The 15,908-nt window shown below is 50.0% G+C and overlaps 7 protein-coding genes across 7 annotated transcripts; 3 read left to right on the forward strand and 4 right to left on the reverse strand.

Moving 5' to 3' along the window:
* Positions 1–223: 223 nt before the first annotated feature.
* AUEXF2481DRAFT_8904 (uncharacterized protein) lies at positions 224–860 on the reverse strand (the record flags this gene model as incomplete). The annotated part of the gene is made up of 2 exons (XM_013484079.1): positions 224–650; positions 706–860. The coding sequence occupies 2 exons, from the start codon at positions 858–860 to the stop codon at positions 224–226; spliced, it is 582 nt and encodes a 193-aa protein (XP_013339533.1).
* A 1,638-nt stretch (positions 861–2,498) lies between these two features.
* AUEXF2481DRAFT_70356 (uncharacterized protein) lies at positions 2,499–3,434 on the reverse strand (the record flags this gene model as incomplete). The annotated part of the gene is made up of 2 exons (XM_013484119.1): positions 2,499–2,765; positions 2,826–3,434. The coding sequence occupies 2 exons, from the start codon at positions 3,432–3,434 to the stop codon at positions 2,499–2,501; spliced, it is 876 nt and encodes a 291-aa protein (XP_013339573.1).
* A 2,158-nt stretch (positions 3,435–5,592) lies between these two features.
* On the reverse strand, positions 5,593–6,624 carry AUEXF2481DRAFT_8906 (uncharacterized protein; the record flags this gene model as incomplete). The annotated part of the gene is made up of 2 exons (XM_013484080.1): positions 5,593–6,458; positions 6,516–6,624. 2 exons carry the CDS (start codon positions 6,622–6,624, stop codon positions 5,593–5,595), a joined length of 975 nt encoding a protein of 324 aa, XP_013339534.1.
* Positions 6,625–7,234: 610 nt separating this feature from the next.
* AUEXF2481DRAFT_8907 (uncharacterized protein) lies at positions 7,235–7,482 on the reverse strand (the record flags this gene model as incomplete). Its single annotated transcript, XM_013484081.1, has 2 exons — positions 7,235–7,289; positions 7,340–7,482. The coding sequence occupies 2 exons, from the start codon at positions 7,480–7,482 to the stop codon at positions 7,235–7,237; spliced, it is 198 nt and encodes a 65-aa protein (XP_013339535.1).
* Positions 7,483–9,188: 1,706 nt separating this feature from the next.
* Positions 9,189–10,565, forward strand: AUEXF2481DRAFT_8908 (uncharacterized protein; the record flags this gene model as incomplete). The annotated part of the gene is made up of 1 exon (XM_013484082.1): positions 9,189–10,565. The coding sequence occupies one exon, from the start codon at positions 9,189–9,191 to the stop codon at positions 10,563–10,565; it is 1,377 nt and encodes a 458-aa protein (XP_013339536.1).
* Positions 10,566–11,265: 700 nt separating this feature from the next.
* Positions 11,266–13,006, forward strand: AUEXF2481DRAFT_74778 (uncharacterized protein). Its single transcript, XM_013484131.1, has 2 exons — positions 11,266–11,583; positions 11,639–13,006. The coding sequence occupies exons 1-2, from the start codon at positions 11,464–11,466 to the stop codon at positions 12,908–12,910; spliced, it is 1,392 nt and encodes a 463-aa protein (XP_013339585.1). The 5' UTR covers positions 11,266–11,463; the 3' UTR covers positions 12,911–13,006.
* Positions 13,007–13,625: 619 nt separating this feature from the next.
* AUEXF2481DRAFT_8910 (uncharacterized protein) lies at positions 13,626–15,351 on the forward strand (the record flags this gene model as incomplete). Its single annotated transcript, XM_013484083.1, has 5 exons — positions 13,626–13,702; positions 13,758–14,060; positions 14,114–14,253; positions 14,306–14,622; positions 14,674–15,351. The coding sequence occupies 5 exons, from the start codon at positions 13,626–13,628 to the stop codon at positions 15,349–15,351; spliced, it is 1,515 nt and encodes a 504-aa protein (XP_013339537.1).
* Between the last annotated feature and the right edge of the window lie 557 nt (positions 15,352–15,908).

Raw genomic sequence — 15,908 nt, forward strand, 5'->3', positions numbered from 1 at the left:
GTTGTGCATTGTTACAGCTAGTATAGAACGAGCACAACAAGACAGGAGTCACGCAATACAAAATTCACATCAGGGGCGTGATTGTCTGGGGTTGTCATCATTGTCGTTGCCATTCTTCTACTTCATCGTCTTCATATTCGTATCATCATGACGTCTTGTCCCATCCTAGCACCAGTCACAAAAGCGGTGCATCGAGCGGCAGCAGAAGCAGTGTTCTTTCTGTCTACTTGTGACGATTACCACCGGGAATGTCAGGTCCAGTGTTGAAGCCGACGCCGAAGTGGGAAAAGTAGCCGGGAATTTGATCCTGCTCGTCCTCCCGACTCCATTTCTCCTGCTCTTCCTCCCGACTCCAATACTCCTGCTCTGGGACATCAGAAGTAGGGGCCTCAGGCTGCTCAGGCTGCTCAGTGGCTGGGCGCAGAGATGGGAGCGCGACAGTGGGATTGTGAGCCGGAGCCGATGCTGCAGGAGGGATAGGGAGCGCGTGAGGGGCGGTCGAGGCTCCTTGAGCAAGAGGAGGATGGACGGCAACCTCGCAAGCGTCGGCTTGGTCCTTGACGCGTTTCAGAATGGCGGCATCGGGAACTCTCTCGTTCGTCAAGAGTCTGCGGTTGTGAACGGCGAGCGAGTGCGCCTCGAGGCGTTCCCTGGACACTCAGTCAGATTTGATCAAGGGAGAGGTGATTTGAAAGAGTATCTTACGTTCTGGTGGCGTTCACGGTGCAGTTGGCGCATTTGAAGGGCTTGATCGGCTCGTGGACGTTGGTGATGTGAGACCTCATGCCTGCCTTGTTGGCCGTGCCGGTGTTACATATGCGGCAGACGAAGGGCTGTGCTTGAGTGGTGTTCGGTGCCATCTTGACGACGTTCGATGCAGTGATGCACGGATGGGTTGCAGGTCGAGAGAGACGCCGACCTTATAAGAGGGTCAAGCGCGGGGCCATGAAAGACAGAGGTCATGAAAGCGTGCATCCGGAAGAGACCATGCCAGCACGTTCCGAGGCCCTCTCCCAGCACATGGGTCAACATAGAATCAGCTGGTGATGCCTGGGCTTGACAATTTTGCTCCTTCAACACGCTCGACAGGAGATGAAAGAGACCTGACATAAGCCCGTGGGACCCCTTGGAAACATCGTAACTGTCTGCTTCGAAGGAGCAAATGTGCGATGATTGTCGATGGACATGTTGAAAGGCATTCTGTCAAGCGTGTTCGTGGGAGATCCTCAGGACACAAACAGTATCAGCTCCAGCACGTGTACTGCAGTCAGGCGTTCAGACTCTTTCATCATCAACAAGACAGAAGCCATGTTCGCGGCTTTATCTTGGGGTGTGATATAAGTTTCCAAGCCCGCATCAACGAGGTGATCTTTGCCTGATTGGCTTCTCTTGCATTAGACGACTTTGGACGATGGAAGCCAGATTCCATGACCGAATGAGATCTCCGATGAATGATTGGAGGGCCAGATGCATTTCGAGACCAAGACAGGGGCCAAAACCAGGATCAAGATCACGGAGGAGACATCATGGCGATTTTACTGGCAGTAGTAATATCAGGCCTTCAAATACAGAGAAACGAAAACACTATTATCTGGCTGTACAAGAAGCAATGCATCTGAAAGGGCAACAAGCAGTCCAGATGTTCGCTTGCGACGCACGGACTTCCTCCGGTTGAGTATGACGTTGTTCTTGTAAGTGGTATCACCCGGACCTTGACCAAGAACCATGATATACCAACGACAGCGACGTCTAATACTAATGAACTCTTCTTGGGATGAATCTATGATATACATCAAGATATTGTACAATTCAGTGATCTCAACAACCACGTATATCCCAAAAGGACGTTTGTGAACTTGCAAAATGATTTTTGGATCAGCATTATAAGCACACCAGACAAAACTATCATCACTTTTCCAAAACCACAGAGACATCCCAGAAAACCGTTGCGCATTCGCGCAAGCAAAATAAGACACGTACACACCTTCGGAGATGCTCTCTACCAACAATGTAGCGACGCGAAACCACAGGCAACGACAAAACACAACTCCAGGCGCTCGACTTCCTGCTAGGCTTCGTCTCCCTCCGACCGAGCGTCAGGGGCAAACATAATACTGATGCCACGCCATAGGCCATCGTGAATGGCGGGACGAAGACTACTCGTTCATAGCGACATCGACCTCGTTCGCTACCATGCACGCCCGTCGTGGGGCTTCTTGGGTACGAGGAAGATTGGACGACCGTGTTTCTGGCCATCTCGAGCTCCTCCAGATTCTTGGGTCTGCCACGACCTCGGTAAAGAGAAAGAGAGCATAGCAGTGGCGGGGCTTGGAAGGTAGAGGTACTGGCGCTGCTAGCTCTCACGTGCTGGTAAGAGAGTCGCTACGGCTTGGGCCGTCACAATCACATGTGTCGAGAAGATACAAACAGATATTTCACATGATCTTTGAGCAGGAGTGAAAGAGATGTTTTGTGTGTAACAAGACTACGGAGCGAATCTAACCTCTTCTGCGAGTGCTAGGGCTCTTTCCCTTTTGCTCGGACCCTGTGGTCATGGCAATAGCCTCCTTTCTTCCCGACTCGTTCAACTTGTGCGAAGGAGCGCTGACTTTGCTGGGAGCGCTGTTCCAGTAGTAAATCATCTGGATGGCGAGGACGGCGTTGAGGATGAAGCCAGAGACGAAGCCGTAGAGGATGAGCTTGTCGTCGACTTCCTGGAGGGTCGTGAAGATACGGGAGAGGGAACCGAAGAGGTAGTTGAAGACCTGCAAGCAAGAGAGTCAGCGTGTGCAAAAATGCAAAGAGGTAGTGGGTTAAGGACTTACGGCGAAAGCGCTCAACTGGCCGGTGCCGCCCTGCTGCCAGACAGTCATGATCTGAGGCAGCTTGCTGGCGACACCAAGAGCACCGGCACCAGCTTGCAAGAGACCCATGGTCTTCATGTCAATGATGTCCGGGCTGAACAACGAGTAGCCAGCAGCAGCGAGTCCAGCGACAAAGACAGCAGCAGCGGCACCCTTGCCGCTGTACTGCAGAATTAGAGCAGCGATTGCGACGTTCTGCACGGCGATGAAGGCCGTCTCGCCATACGTGCTGAAGGGGAAGCCCATGCGAGCATTGTAGGCGAGCGAAATGAGGTATGAGCTGGTCTCGAGAGCGTAAGCCAGGAAGCTCAATCCAGCTGCCGACTGCGAGTTCAGGAGCTTGAGAAGCTGAGGGATCTTGACGACAGCAGAGGCGCCGATGATGCCAATGCCGAGTCCCTTTGAGATGGCCAGCTTGAAGCAAGACGCATCGCTGAGCTGGACATCGTGGATGAGAGTCTTGTAGCAGTGGTTTCCGAGCAACGAGATGCCGATGTCGCGAATTGGTCCAGGGAGGTTCTGAGTGATGGGCTGCAGCACCGGACGAAGGGTGGACTCGAGTTGCTCCATTGTGTCTTTGGTGGTAATGATCTTGTCAAAACTGGTTGCACTTTCTTGTCGCAAAGCTTCACGTTGATGCCACGTCGAGGGGCGTCATGTGGGGGTGACTTCCCCTTTTGGTCGACGCCGCCTCGAGTCCAACGTCAACGTGGCACCTTCACCACCTTCACCAGCACCTTCTCCCATGTAGCTTACTCCTTTCTTTCTTGCTCCCGAGACTACTGTTAGCAATGCCTTATACCTTCAACCTCTCTTGAACCAGATTGCTGCCAAATATGCTGCTCTCCACTAGATTCCAGCCATCGCACTCTGCTTCACCATCTATATCATATCCACGATGAACTCAACAACACAGGACCTTCTTGATCGTATCTACTCCTCGTCGAGTCTTATCTGTCTGCACATCTTCATGGGCAACTGCTTCTGGAGGCCGGTGGTGAAAGAACCCACCTCCTGAAAGGCGAACATTGAACCATACGACTCATGCTGCGACTTGATACTTGGACATGGCAGCTACTCGACTCTGTTCAAGTAAAGCTCAGCCATGACTTCTGACGTCGGCTTGACTGCTGGCAGATCTGGGACAGCTTTGAGAAAATACTTGTTCAGCGTCGATGATGGGCTGTCCTTCGCCCTCATCACAAACTACTGACACAGCTTAGTCGATTGAGCTACCCCTGCAGGCCTGATAACCAAGTTACATATTCTGACTTGGCTTGCTACTTTCCATCAAGTCAGCAGCCAGTTGTGTCACACAACTTGATCATCAGACCTGCCGGGGTAGCTCAATCGGTAGAGCGTGTGGCTCTTATCAATAAGGTCAACCTCAAGGTCGCGGGTTCGAGCCCCGCCTTCGGCTATTCCTACAAACCGCTGGCTTGATATCCTTTTTGCACGTTATATGGTGTCAGAAACATGATTTTTGAGGCATCTGGAAAAAGTCGGAAAAAGTCGAAAAAAGTGAAGCCTGCCAAGACTTTTCGAGAATTTGCCGCACTGACCGCTTTCTGCCAAGCGATCAATTTTCTTTTCTCAATGTGAACTTTTGCTTGCTGTTTCTGTTGTGCGCAAACTCTCATGACAGCAGGTTGGCAGTGATACACATGCTGCTAGCTCTTGTCCAGATTGACCAAGATATTCGGCTCACCTGCTCGTTGCAACAAGACTGCTCGAAGGCATTCTTCTCGCATGATATCTTCCGCAAGGCTCTCTCGATTTAAGGCTTCCAACTGCGTCCTGCTACGACCAGAGTCACGCTCTTTTGAACGACTAACCCAAGAGGTTGCCCTTTTCGCAATCACATTACACACATGGTACGTTTCTCCTGTCTTTCCTCATCTTATCACCGCCTTTCCCCCTTACACACAAAATGATGATTAATATATCATTCCTGATGGCAAACGGAGATTGAATCCCTCCATGCCAGACTGATGTCTTTTATTATTAGCTCTATCTGATATTGTTTTTGACACAAAATCTCCTCATTCTGTCTCGAAATTACTTTGTTGCATGCTTTTTGCTGACTTTATCGAACAGGTATTTACAGATCTTATGTTTGGTTGAGTGGTGAAGTAGATAGTTGTATATACGTATTGCCTTTCAACAGAGTAAAGTCTACTTGTCGAAACAATCTTATCATTTCTCTTCATGAGCATTGTTTACTTGTCACAATTGTTTGTGCCTTTCGACAGCCCCGCGATCGATTGAGGAGATGGTCATGAGAGTCCAGCTTTCTTGTCAATACCCCCTTTTCGTGCCGTGTGGCGCCTCACCTCTATCATCTCCCACTGCTCCGACTTATTCTCGTGCAGTGTCTCCGTGTGAGACGTCTAGATGACGACGAAGCACGAACGACCTCATCCTGGCGTTTGGGACCTGCTACGCGTCTCGACTGCTCGTCGGATCGTATCTTGTCCCTCAAGCAGCAGCGACCAACAGCAATGAGATGTCTGACTACAGAATTGTTGTTGTGTTTCCGTCTCTAAGCTGCGAGGAGGAAAAGCTCTTATAGTCCAGATCGCTTTGTGAAAATATCAGACTTGGATGAACGAAGGAGTTTGAGAGCCGGTGCAGATATATATATATATATATACTATGATACTCGTTTGAAGTAAGAATTTTCGCCATTCAAACAAAGAACGAAAAAGAGAAGAATAGAGCAGAAACATCAAACCCTCTCTACCAAAAAATCAAGTCCCCTCTTCACAGCCTCCCAATGAGCTCCAAAATCACTCTCTCCAAGTCCAGGCACTGCATCAAACAAATGACCTGCTCCCTCTACAATCTCAAATCCTACTTCCTCCACTCCTGCTTGCTTCAAGTCTTCCACAGCTTTGTTTACGAGATTTGGTCTGGAGCCTGGCAGTACATCATCGGCGCCTTGGAGGAAGAAAGTTGGTGGCCAATCAGTTCCTGCATCTGGAAACTTTGTACAAGGATCCACGACTGGAATGTCTGCAGCGTTGGAAGAGATGGCGGTACTCCAGCTTCCTCGCTTGAGAAGTTGAATCATGTATTTGCCTCTTACAGACATTTCGTTACCAGAGATGGGGATATCGGCTTCGGAGACTTGTCTCTCAGCAGGACAGAGTTGAGACCATTCGTCCTCTGTCAAGTCTTCGTCTGGGATGGCGTCGTAGGGAGGTAAGTTGTGAGATTCATGGGCGCCGGAAATCTCAGGCTTGGAGAGGTAGAGGGATGGGTAGAGCACGGTGATGGCTTTTATGGCTGGTTTTCCTAGGGCTGCTAGATGGAGGGCTAGCATGCCGCCTGCAGACATGCCCATTGCTACAATCCTTGACGTATCGATATTGATAGCGTGCGAAGATAGCATGAAAGGTCCAAGGCTTGAACGACAGAACTCGTAGGCAGCATGTGTGTCGGGGATAGCTCCCTCGAGAGCAGTAACTTGAGGACAGAAGCGGTAGTTTGGAATCACAACGATGAAGTTGCGGGCGGCGAGGTAGTTGATTTGAGAGGCAGGGATCATGGCATCGTTGCCGATGACCAAGCCACCAGCATGAAGGACGATTACTGCCAACGTTCATTAGTACTCGAATTCTGAAGCTGTACTTAAGAGGTTGTGCTTACCAATTGGCTTTGGAACCTGAGTTTCGGGTCCCCAACATACTCTGGCATACAGAGGGTTGCCAAAGTCATCAGAACTATACTGAACACGCTCACTGTGTACGACTGCCATAACGGTTGTAAGGGTTCCGAGAGATTGGTTTTGCATTTGATAGAGAAGAGAAAGTGAGAATGTCTGGTCAACGCATGCCCTTTTGTACCTGTCCTAGCCGCCAGTTGTTCTGAGCGTTGGTCCAGGTATCATCTCGGATGATGACTATCAAAACATTTGAGTTCAAGATATTCAAAATTGTTGACTCATCATCGTATCCTATACGTTGTGATCGAAGGCAGCTGCGTAAAATGCCAAGCGCATTGGAACATCACACATTACAAGTCCGCAGCCTGATCGTTATGAGACAACGACAGTTGCTCTTGGATACAGGATTGTAGGCTTGTGAAAGGTACCTCAACGAGCATCCTCTGAGCTCGAAATGCTTTCTCATGCTTTTGGCGTTCCGAACAAAGAAGTCTCAAATTTGGAGACAGGATGTTTATAATATGTTTCGAGCAGACGTACGCGCTTATCTTCCTTTCTCTCGTCGGTGTCGCTGATCAAGGTCATCCACCCCCGGCTCGAGGGAACAGCATTCGGTCTGTTTGGCTGAAGCACTCATACTCCGACCAGAAGCCTCTCGTCAAGCCTTGATGTTGAGCTCAGGTAGCTGAACATCGCGAGTGCCTTAACTCGCACGGGGAACTCCGGAGCTGACAATAAGAAGTATCAAGAATGCAGACCTAAGCCGCAAGTTAGAATGCAGTGTATCCTAATTAGAATGGATACTTACCCAGACAGAGTGCTGTAAACAATGACGGACATTACAACGAATCTATCATCTGCTGCTACAAAGTCGAACAGGATGAACAACGCAATTATCGTACACTGGACAGTTTGCATGCGAACAGCACTTCGGGGCTCAAGTCTACCCATGGCGTAAAGATGGACCTGTCGTATGTACAGCGACATGACTATGAATATGGCGACACACAATCCGAATTCTCTGATGATTGATTAGCTAGTTGGTTGATTTCGGGGCGGTGTAGGCTACAGTATGCCGAGACCACCAAACATTACTCCCTGCATTGTTCCTATGGTAATGAATCCGCAGATGAAGAACTGGACGAGCCACATGACGTGTAGAACAGGGCGTACTGGAAGCTATGGATCGCTCTCAGCATGGTCTCGGTAGTCGAGTTGGGACATGGCGTAAGGAATCGTTGGGAGTATGGTCTGCTCTGAAGAGAGTTGATGAGTATGTCAAGAACGATGACAGCGGAAGTGGATACTGAAGGTATTTTTGTGAAAAGATGGGTTGCCTGATCCAAGCTCCGAGCTCAGCCTTATAACATGCTGTGAATACAGCATCTAATACAAGTCGTGCCGAGTTTGAGATCCTGATGGTAATCGCCTGTCATCGGTCGCTGGAAATGAATATATCGTCTAAGCGCGCTGTCGGCGCTAATGTGTTGTGTCTGATGGGCGGTAGACGCCTTGCCGTATGACAGATAAAGCACTACCGTTCTGACATCTGCCAGCATACATTGGATCTTGGAATGGCATGACTGGCTTGCCGCATTTCCTTTGGGTAAAAGAAAATGAAGCACTGTGCCTCTCGTGTGAAGGTGGGTATGTTGTCGCATTCGCGAGGGCATATGGATTGTCCATTACAGCCAGCCCACAAATCACGCATGCATCCAACCAGATCAGCAACCAGACTTGTCGTCGATGATCACTGCTTCGAGATATAGCATGACTGGGATAATAGCAAGTCGAGAATGAAACGTATTGCTGAGACTAAGATGCATCAAGTGGATTGATGATGGGTCCGGCTGTTCTTCGGTTGGCCAGGCTTCAGATGACAGTCGCGACTTGACTTGAGTTCTTTCCTTTCTATGCTTGTCAACAAACGTAAGCAAGAAAGTCAGATGCCTACGCTCCATCCTGGATGATAGTACAATTGATTGGGGCTCTTTCAGTCAACAGGGGCTCTCAGTACGCATGTACTGTTTGTGAGATGCGTCATGCAAGCAAACGACGCAGTCTGCTAGATTGGCAACATAAGTACACCGCTTAGTCTTGGTCGTAGGTCATGCAATGACACTGGTGAGTTGAATCCGACTCCTATGTTGTAGCATCTCAGGTGTGTTGGCGGATGGCTGCATGGGGACTCCGTAAGAAATGCCCTGGTGGAGCACCAGATCAACAACTTCTTCGGTCCTGGTATTCGAAATTAGGGTGCTCAAGATGGCATATTAAAGCCCGCCGCATCCCAATTCAAAGATTAATGAGTGGTCTTCGCATCTCGAGACGGCCAAGAGTGGTCCTCACTTGCAAAAATAATCGTAAGCTTCGAGTTCGTGGCTCGCGCGCCACACCAAGCTTGCTTCACTCCTAGGATACTCCTACCCTCCCTCGCAATCGCGGCAATCTAAACGCCGATACCCCGGCCATCGATCCATCGATTCTTCGATTACCATGGTATACCCTACCCCGAAGCATCTTGGACAGTGCATCAAACACAAAGTCACAAATGTATGTCGAAATTCCCAGTACACTCGACAAACAATCAGCGATTATGTCCATACAGGCTACACGCAAAATGATCTCTCCTTACAGCAATAAGAGAATCAGTGTTGATGACATCTTTTCTTTATGGCGACGAACCTGGTCTCGAAATCGAGTCTGAGCAAGTAACCACTCGAGCTATTGCGCCTGTGATTCTGAAGAAGCGAGCAAACTTTCCTCGCTGGCTCTCTCGTCTTCAACCTGGCGTATTCAAAGACAGAATTAGGCATAGTGGCGATTTGGTCGCTCGGCCAGAGCCAGTCAAAGACACGGCCAACGATGCTGAGATATCTGTTGACCTTCCGGGTCTCCTCCGCCTCCCAGTGGAAATTCGCAACCAAATTTACGGATACCTCTTTAGCCAGCGACTCATCGTCATCAAGCACAACGACCCCTGGTCTCGCTCTGATGACAGTATACTCAACAATGCCATCGGAGAGTATCGTCAGCCGAACCGCGCCAAAGCAATAAAGTGTCTCAAGATTGTCAGAGCCAAGCAGAAGGTTCCTCAATCTCTGAGACGTCAGGCTATGAAAGCCAAGGGTATCTCATATGCCGGTATTCCCGGTCGAAATTCTGAACCCAGAGAAGGAATCGATTGGAAGACAACGCTCAGTAGTCTCCTGCTCACCTGCAAGACAATCAACGCCGAAGTCGGTCCTATCCTTTACGGCATAACGACCTTCTACTTTGACGATGCCTGCCGTCTGAGAGCCTTTCTCAAGACCGTCCACCCTATCAACCTATCATGCATAACACGATTACACATCCACGTGCGCACCCACGGTATGCCCGTTGATGCTACGAACGATGTCTGGGAGCAAGAGCACATCCAGTGCTGGACCTCGATCTTTGTTACAATTGCTAGCAAGATGATCAACCTTCGCGCAATCAGTGTGTCTCTCACCATGAGAAACGTCACCGACGGCTTGAGACGTGCTTTCAATCCTGCACAGCCCAACACTGACTGGAAAACTCGTGCCGGTTACATGCTCATGCTCCAATCTCTCTCAAACCTGTCAAGACTGGAGGACTTGCGTGTGTCCATCAAAGCTACGGACGACATCATGTCGCAGTACCAAGAGATGCTTCCTCATCTGGTCTTTCGGTACTGGGAGTCTTCGAACATCCATCCTGTCCGTTCTCTTGAGCTCCAAGTGATGAATGTACACAGAGAGGTCTTCGAGGAGATGCAAACCAGCCTCGAACAGGCCATGGCAGATGTCGCACGGTCCAAAGATGTCAACGAGTCATTCGTTCGTGTGGCTCTTGCTACCCGCGAGTACATGGACTACAAGTTGGATCCGATCGGATACATGGTGATGAGGGAGCTCGAGGAGAAGCATAAGAAGAAGAAGGAAGAGGCGAAGGAGAAAAAGGCGGAGCGGAAGCAGAAGAAAATCAAGGACAAGAAGCAGTGGATGCGCAAGAAGCGTGACGGCTATTGAGGCCGTCGAGAGATGCAGGCGAAGACATGCGACTACGAATGATTGAGAGACGACAAGACTCGAAGACACGAAACTCAGCAACACACGAACTACAGATTGCGCGAAGATCAGGAGTCAAACAACAACTACAACAAAGATGAGACAGGAAAGAAAAAAAAGAGGAAAGCTAAGGAACGAGGATATTGCTCACGGCCTTCAATTTGTAAAATAGCCAGAATCAAACTGCAAGAAGCGGCAACAGGAGGAAAAGATGCTCGAGAGTAGCAGAAGCTTTCGATGATTGTTTCTTCGAGGCTTGCGACGATGATAGCAGATGATCCTTGAGAAGACACAAAATGGAAGGCTCGAAAAACGATAGAATTGTGCCAGAGCTTATGCAAGTATGTGAGATGTGAAACAGGGGAGCAAGTGTTGCGATAGTGATAACGCGTTCAAGGGTCCCGCGGCAGGCGGGTGTGGGCAGAAATCTAGATGGATGGCGTTCGGATGAGAACGGTGAACAGCCCACGGGCTTGATAAAGATTGAGGTTTCCTTACGCAAGCGTGTGCCAAGAGAATAGCTAGGTCTACATTGATGACATTCATGCTTGCCAATTCACTCGTAATTACCTAGGTGGGCACTAGACCCTTGCAAGATCAGGTCCAATCGTTGACACGCACAGTACTTAGCATAGTAGCTCTATAGATAATCAATTCATGCGTCGAATAGAGACAACTCTTGTGGTTGATAAAAAGTCCCCAGCCCCCCACTCAAATGGTGGAAGCTTTGAACTTTTTGAGCTTTGACCTGGCGCGTCAAGTTCAAGGGGACACAGTTTCGTGTCTGTTGAGAAAGATTTAAAAGGAGAAGCATTGGACATAACCGCAAGGCCTTGTCAGACGAGTGGTTTTTGCAACAATGGCCAGCAAAGACGAGTACAAGTCCGAGTACTCGGAGGAGTTGACCAACTTCATCAAGACTCCCTCCGTGCCAGCTCCTGATCCTGAGAGCACAGAGTATGGTGTACGCAGCACCGCCGTGAGTGTCTCTCTCTTGCGACTGTGCCAATGGCCTGCTAACTCAATCGCTACAGTACCCGGCTATCAAGAACGCACCTCTTCCCGCCGACGCAGCTGGCAGCGAGTCGTTCAACAACTATGTCCTGTTCGCTCTCCTCGGAGGCATTCCTGCCTACATGGCCTACAAGATCGGCGGTGGCTTCAAGACCTGGGTCTTCTTCGCCATCCTGACTGCCATCCCCATCCTGATGGTCTTCTGGACCATTGCATCCGGCTACACTCCCCGCAAGAACGAGAAGGCTCGCTACCCCGGTGCCCCCGTCGAGCACTACCTCAAGTTCCACAAGGAGGCCGACCGCGCCAAATACCACGGCCGCAGCAAGATCCCCATGGAGACCTTCCACGAGAAGTACTTCGATGGCGACGTCGACTTCAACGGTGACGCTCTCGAGGTCATGGAGTACCGCCACGATTGGGCCAACTTCCGCTTCACCCTGTCTCTCTTCTGGTTCTTCCTCACTGGTATGATGCCCGAGGTCATCATGCACACTCGCTCGCAAGACGAGGAGCAGGTCCGCGACCACTACGACCGCGGTGACGACTTCTACTCCTGGTTCCTCGGCCCTCGCATGATCTACACCTCTGGTATCATCTCCAACATCAACGAGGAAGAGACTCTTGAACAACTGCAGGACAACAAGCTCGCCATTGTCTGCCAGAAGATCGGTCTTCAGGCTGGCGACCGCATGCTCGATCTCGGCTGTGGCTGGGGTACTCTCGCCAAGTTCGCTTCTGCTCACTACGGTGCTCAAGTTACGGGTGTCACTCTCGGTCGCAACCAGACTGCCTGGGGCAACAGCGGTCTACGCAACCTCGGCGTCCCCGAGGAGCAGAGCCGTATCCTCTGCATGGACTACCGCGATACCCCCGTCCCCAAGGGCAAGTACAACAAGATCACCTGTCTCGAAATGTCCGAGCACGTCGGTGTTCGTCACTTCTCTACCTTCATTAGCCAGATCCACGACATGCTTGATGATGACGGTGTCTTCTTCATGCAATACGCTGGTATCCGCAAGTCATGGCAGTACGAGGATCTCATCTGGGGTCTTTTCATGAACAAGTACATCTTCCCCGGTGCTGACGCCTCTACTCCTCTCGGCTGGACCGTCGACAAGCTCGAGGGCGCTGGCTTCGAGATCAAGAGCATCGACACCATTGGTGTTCACTACAGTGCTACTCTTTGGCGCTGGTACCGTAACTGGATGGGCAACCGCGAGAAGGTCGAGGCCAAGTACGGCAAGCGCTGGTTCAGAGTAAGTTTAATGCCCACACTTCTACTTGATTGACATCTCCTGACTGACTTTTTCCAGATTTGGGAATACTTCCTTGCCTACTCCACCATAATCTCCCGTCAAGGTTCCGCCACCTGCTACCAAATTACCATGGTCAAGAACATCAACTCCACCCACCGTGTCGAGGGTATCAATACCCAGTTCGGTCTCTCTGGCGCTCTTGAGGCTGCAAAGAACGCCGCAAAGGCTGTCTTCCCCTCTGCCAAGGCCTAAATTTCTCATGATCTGAAGATATGAAACGACTCTAGGTTGTGATTTGATGTCATTGTACAAATACGATTTGTGGTGTTTGTCATCGCTGATGAGCAAACAAAAAAGTCATGATTGTGTTGATTACTCAGGCGATGGGGACGATGGCTGTATCTTATGAAAAATGATAGACAAAACTACGATATGCTTACCAATCTCTCGAACGAACCAGCGTCAGCATCTCGTGATTGCGTATACTGGTGTCGATAACGGAGCCTACAGGACTATCTAGTGTTGACTGTACCTGCCTGCCCTTCTGATCGGCAGCCCCGCACCCTCTTTCCCCACCACACGCGAACAGAGCTGCGCTCGTAGGCAACCATTTTCCATTTACAGGTCCATGATGATCAATCAACGATCGTCGCTACATACAATCAGTACATCTAGAGAGACAAAAAGGCGAGAGAATCCGCAATCGTAGCTCGACAGAGTCGATCAAGCTATAATTTTGACACTGATCATGAAGTTCGCCATCTCTCGCCCTCCTGGCTACGTCCTGTCAGCTATAACAATATCCCTTGGAGGTTTCCTCAATGGGTATGACCTACGAATTCTTTGAGGATATCAAAATTCTCGCTGATATGATCTCCAGCTACGATACAGGCAGCATAGGTGCTGTGACCGAAATGCCCTATTTTGCTTCCAGTATTGGCGAGCTTTCTCCCTTTCTTCGTGGATTTACGGTCTCGTTGATCATGCTTACTGGCGCCTTTCCATCGTTCTTTGCTGGACAACTCGCCGATCGCTTTGGAGGACTTGCTGTCGTTGCTGCAGGTGCTCTTGTGTTCACCATCGGAGCTGCGTTGGAGGGATCGGCGAACAAACTTGCCATGTTTCTCGTCGGTCGGGCCCTTTGCGGTATAGGCGAAGGTCTTTGGTTGAGTAATGTCAGCGTGTAAGTCTTGCGAGAGCTCTTGTTCAAAAGATGACTGAGCTGATGCCTTCCAGATACATCACGGAGATTGCTCCATCGGCACGTAGAGGTATGCTAGTATCCATGCCTCAGTTCTTGTGCTGTGCGGGCGTCTGTTTGGGATACTTTACCTGCTATGGAAGCGTGCAGATCGACTCCAGCTTCTCATGGAGAGGTCGGTTAACCGCTCTGATACACTGTGGCTCGACATGCTAACATTTAGTCAGCACCGTACATAATCCAAGCCATACTCGGGCTCTGCTTGACCACAATGCCGTTCATACTCCCTCAATCACCTCGTTGGCTTCTCTTACATGGTCAGCGAGACAAGGCAATCAGAGAACTCAAACGCCTCGACTTTAGTGCAATCGAAGCTGAGAAGGATTTACTGGGTCCTGCTGCCGAACAACAGATGGCTTCAAGACAACCAGGAGCGGTAGAGGGTCTTACAATGCTGTTCAAGAAACCATACCGCAAGCCTGCTTTACTTGCTCTCTATGTCCTGGGCGTCATACAGCTCAGCGGCATAGATGGTGTCCTCTATGTAAGCTTCACCGTCCACGTTCGGAGTGCCCGCTGATGACATCAATCACAGTACGCACCCACCCTTTTCGCTCAAGCCGGCCTTTCCGCAAAGACATCCTCCTTCATGGCATCAGGTCTATCAGGCGTCCTCATCCTCCTCATCAGCATCCCAGCCGTCCTCCTCGCCGACAAAGTCTCCCGTCGCAGCAGCGTCATCGTCGGCGGCAGTCTCCTCACCTTCTGCATGTTCAGCATCGGCACTCTCTACGCCTCAAACTCTGTAACACCCCAGAACCCTGCCCGCTGGCTGGTCATCATTCTAGTCTTTGTCTTTGGTATTGTCTACTCTGCGACCTGGGGTATCGTGGGCAAGATCTACGCGTCGGAGATACAACCAGCTGCTACAAGGAGTGCTGCAAGTGCTGTGGCGCAAGGACTGGGCTTCTTTACCAATTGGATCGTCGCCATCATTACTCCTGTCTTGCTGGCCAAGTCGAGCTATGGCGCGTACTTCTTATTTGGAGGGATCTGCTTTGTAAGTGTATTGGTATTGATGTTCAGTATGCCTGAGACCAGGGGCCTCAGTCTTGAGGCTATCCAAGAGGCATTCTTGGTACCTGGTACAGCACAAAGAGGCAGAGTGGTTAGTATGTTGAGGAGATGGGCTGGAGTTACTACTTCTGATAGCGGGACTGGCTCGACCGTTGAGCTAAGAGATGTAGGCGGGCTCTTGGAACGAGAGTCTTAGATCTCTCTCATGGACATGGTAGTGTTTTCGACAAAAGTTTGTGCATTTTCACAGCTGAGAGATTGGGAGATGATGGTTATGAGATACTTTCCTTCTTCAAACGCAGCCCCTGGCCACACCTCACACAGATTCTCATCTCAGCGATAGAGAACAGTAAATTTTGTAGCTGCGAAAATGCACAGTCTTTCTCGGAAGTCGGTGAAATGGACATGGAGAAATGTGATCACACTGTCCCCCCAGCACCATGCCTATCAACCTGAATTTGAATACTCGAGTATCGAGACACGAATATCAGGCCATGGCAAAGAGGAAATCAGGGCTCATCAGTCATTGCAATATTACTATGCTCCACTATGGGAGGTGTGTGCGAGATAGGGGCTGTAAAAATGCAGAGTGATTTCCGGAGAAATGGGATGGTTGTCGATGATAGATGGGATATCTTTCTCTCGGTATCATGCTTATACAATTGAATTTGTTTGTGCATTTGTACGGGTAGGTTGTTCAGGAAGCTTGGTGATGAGATACTTATACCGGGTTACAAAAAGAGCGGGGGGGGG

This window comes from Aureobasidium subglaciale (genome assembly GCF_000721755.1).
Source record: "Aureobasidium subglaciale EXF-2481 unplaced genomic scaffold scaffold_33, whole genome shotgun sequence".
In the NCBI taxonomy this organism is placed as follows: domain Eukaryota; kingdom Fungi; phylum Ascomycota; class Dothideomycetes; order Dothideales; family Saccotheciaceae; genus Aureobasidium; species Aureobasidium subglaciale.

Excerpts from the sequence above, each read along its gene's own strand:
- AUEXF2481DRAFT_74778 (XM_013484131.1), top strand. The coding sequence starts at position 11,464 with ATGGCCAGCAAAGACGAGTACAAGTCCGAGTACTCGGAGGAGTTGACC. Across the intron at positions 11,584-11,638 it reads ATGGTGTACGCAGCACCGCC|TACCCGGCTATCAAGAACGC; the intron begins GTGAGTGTCTCT and ends CAATCGCTACAG.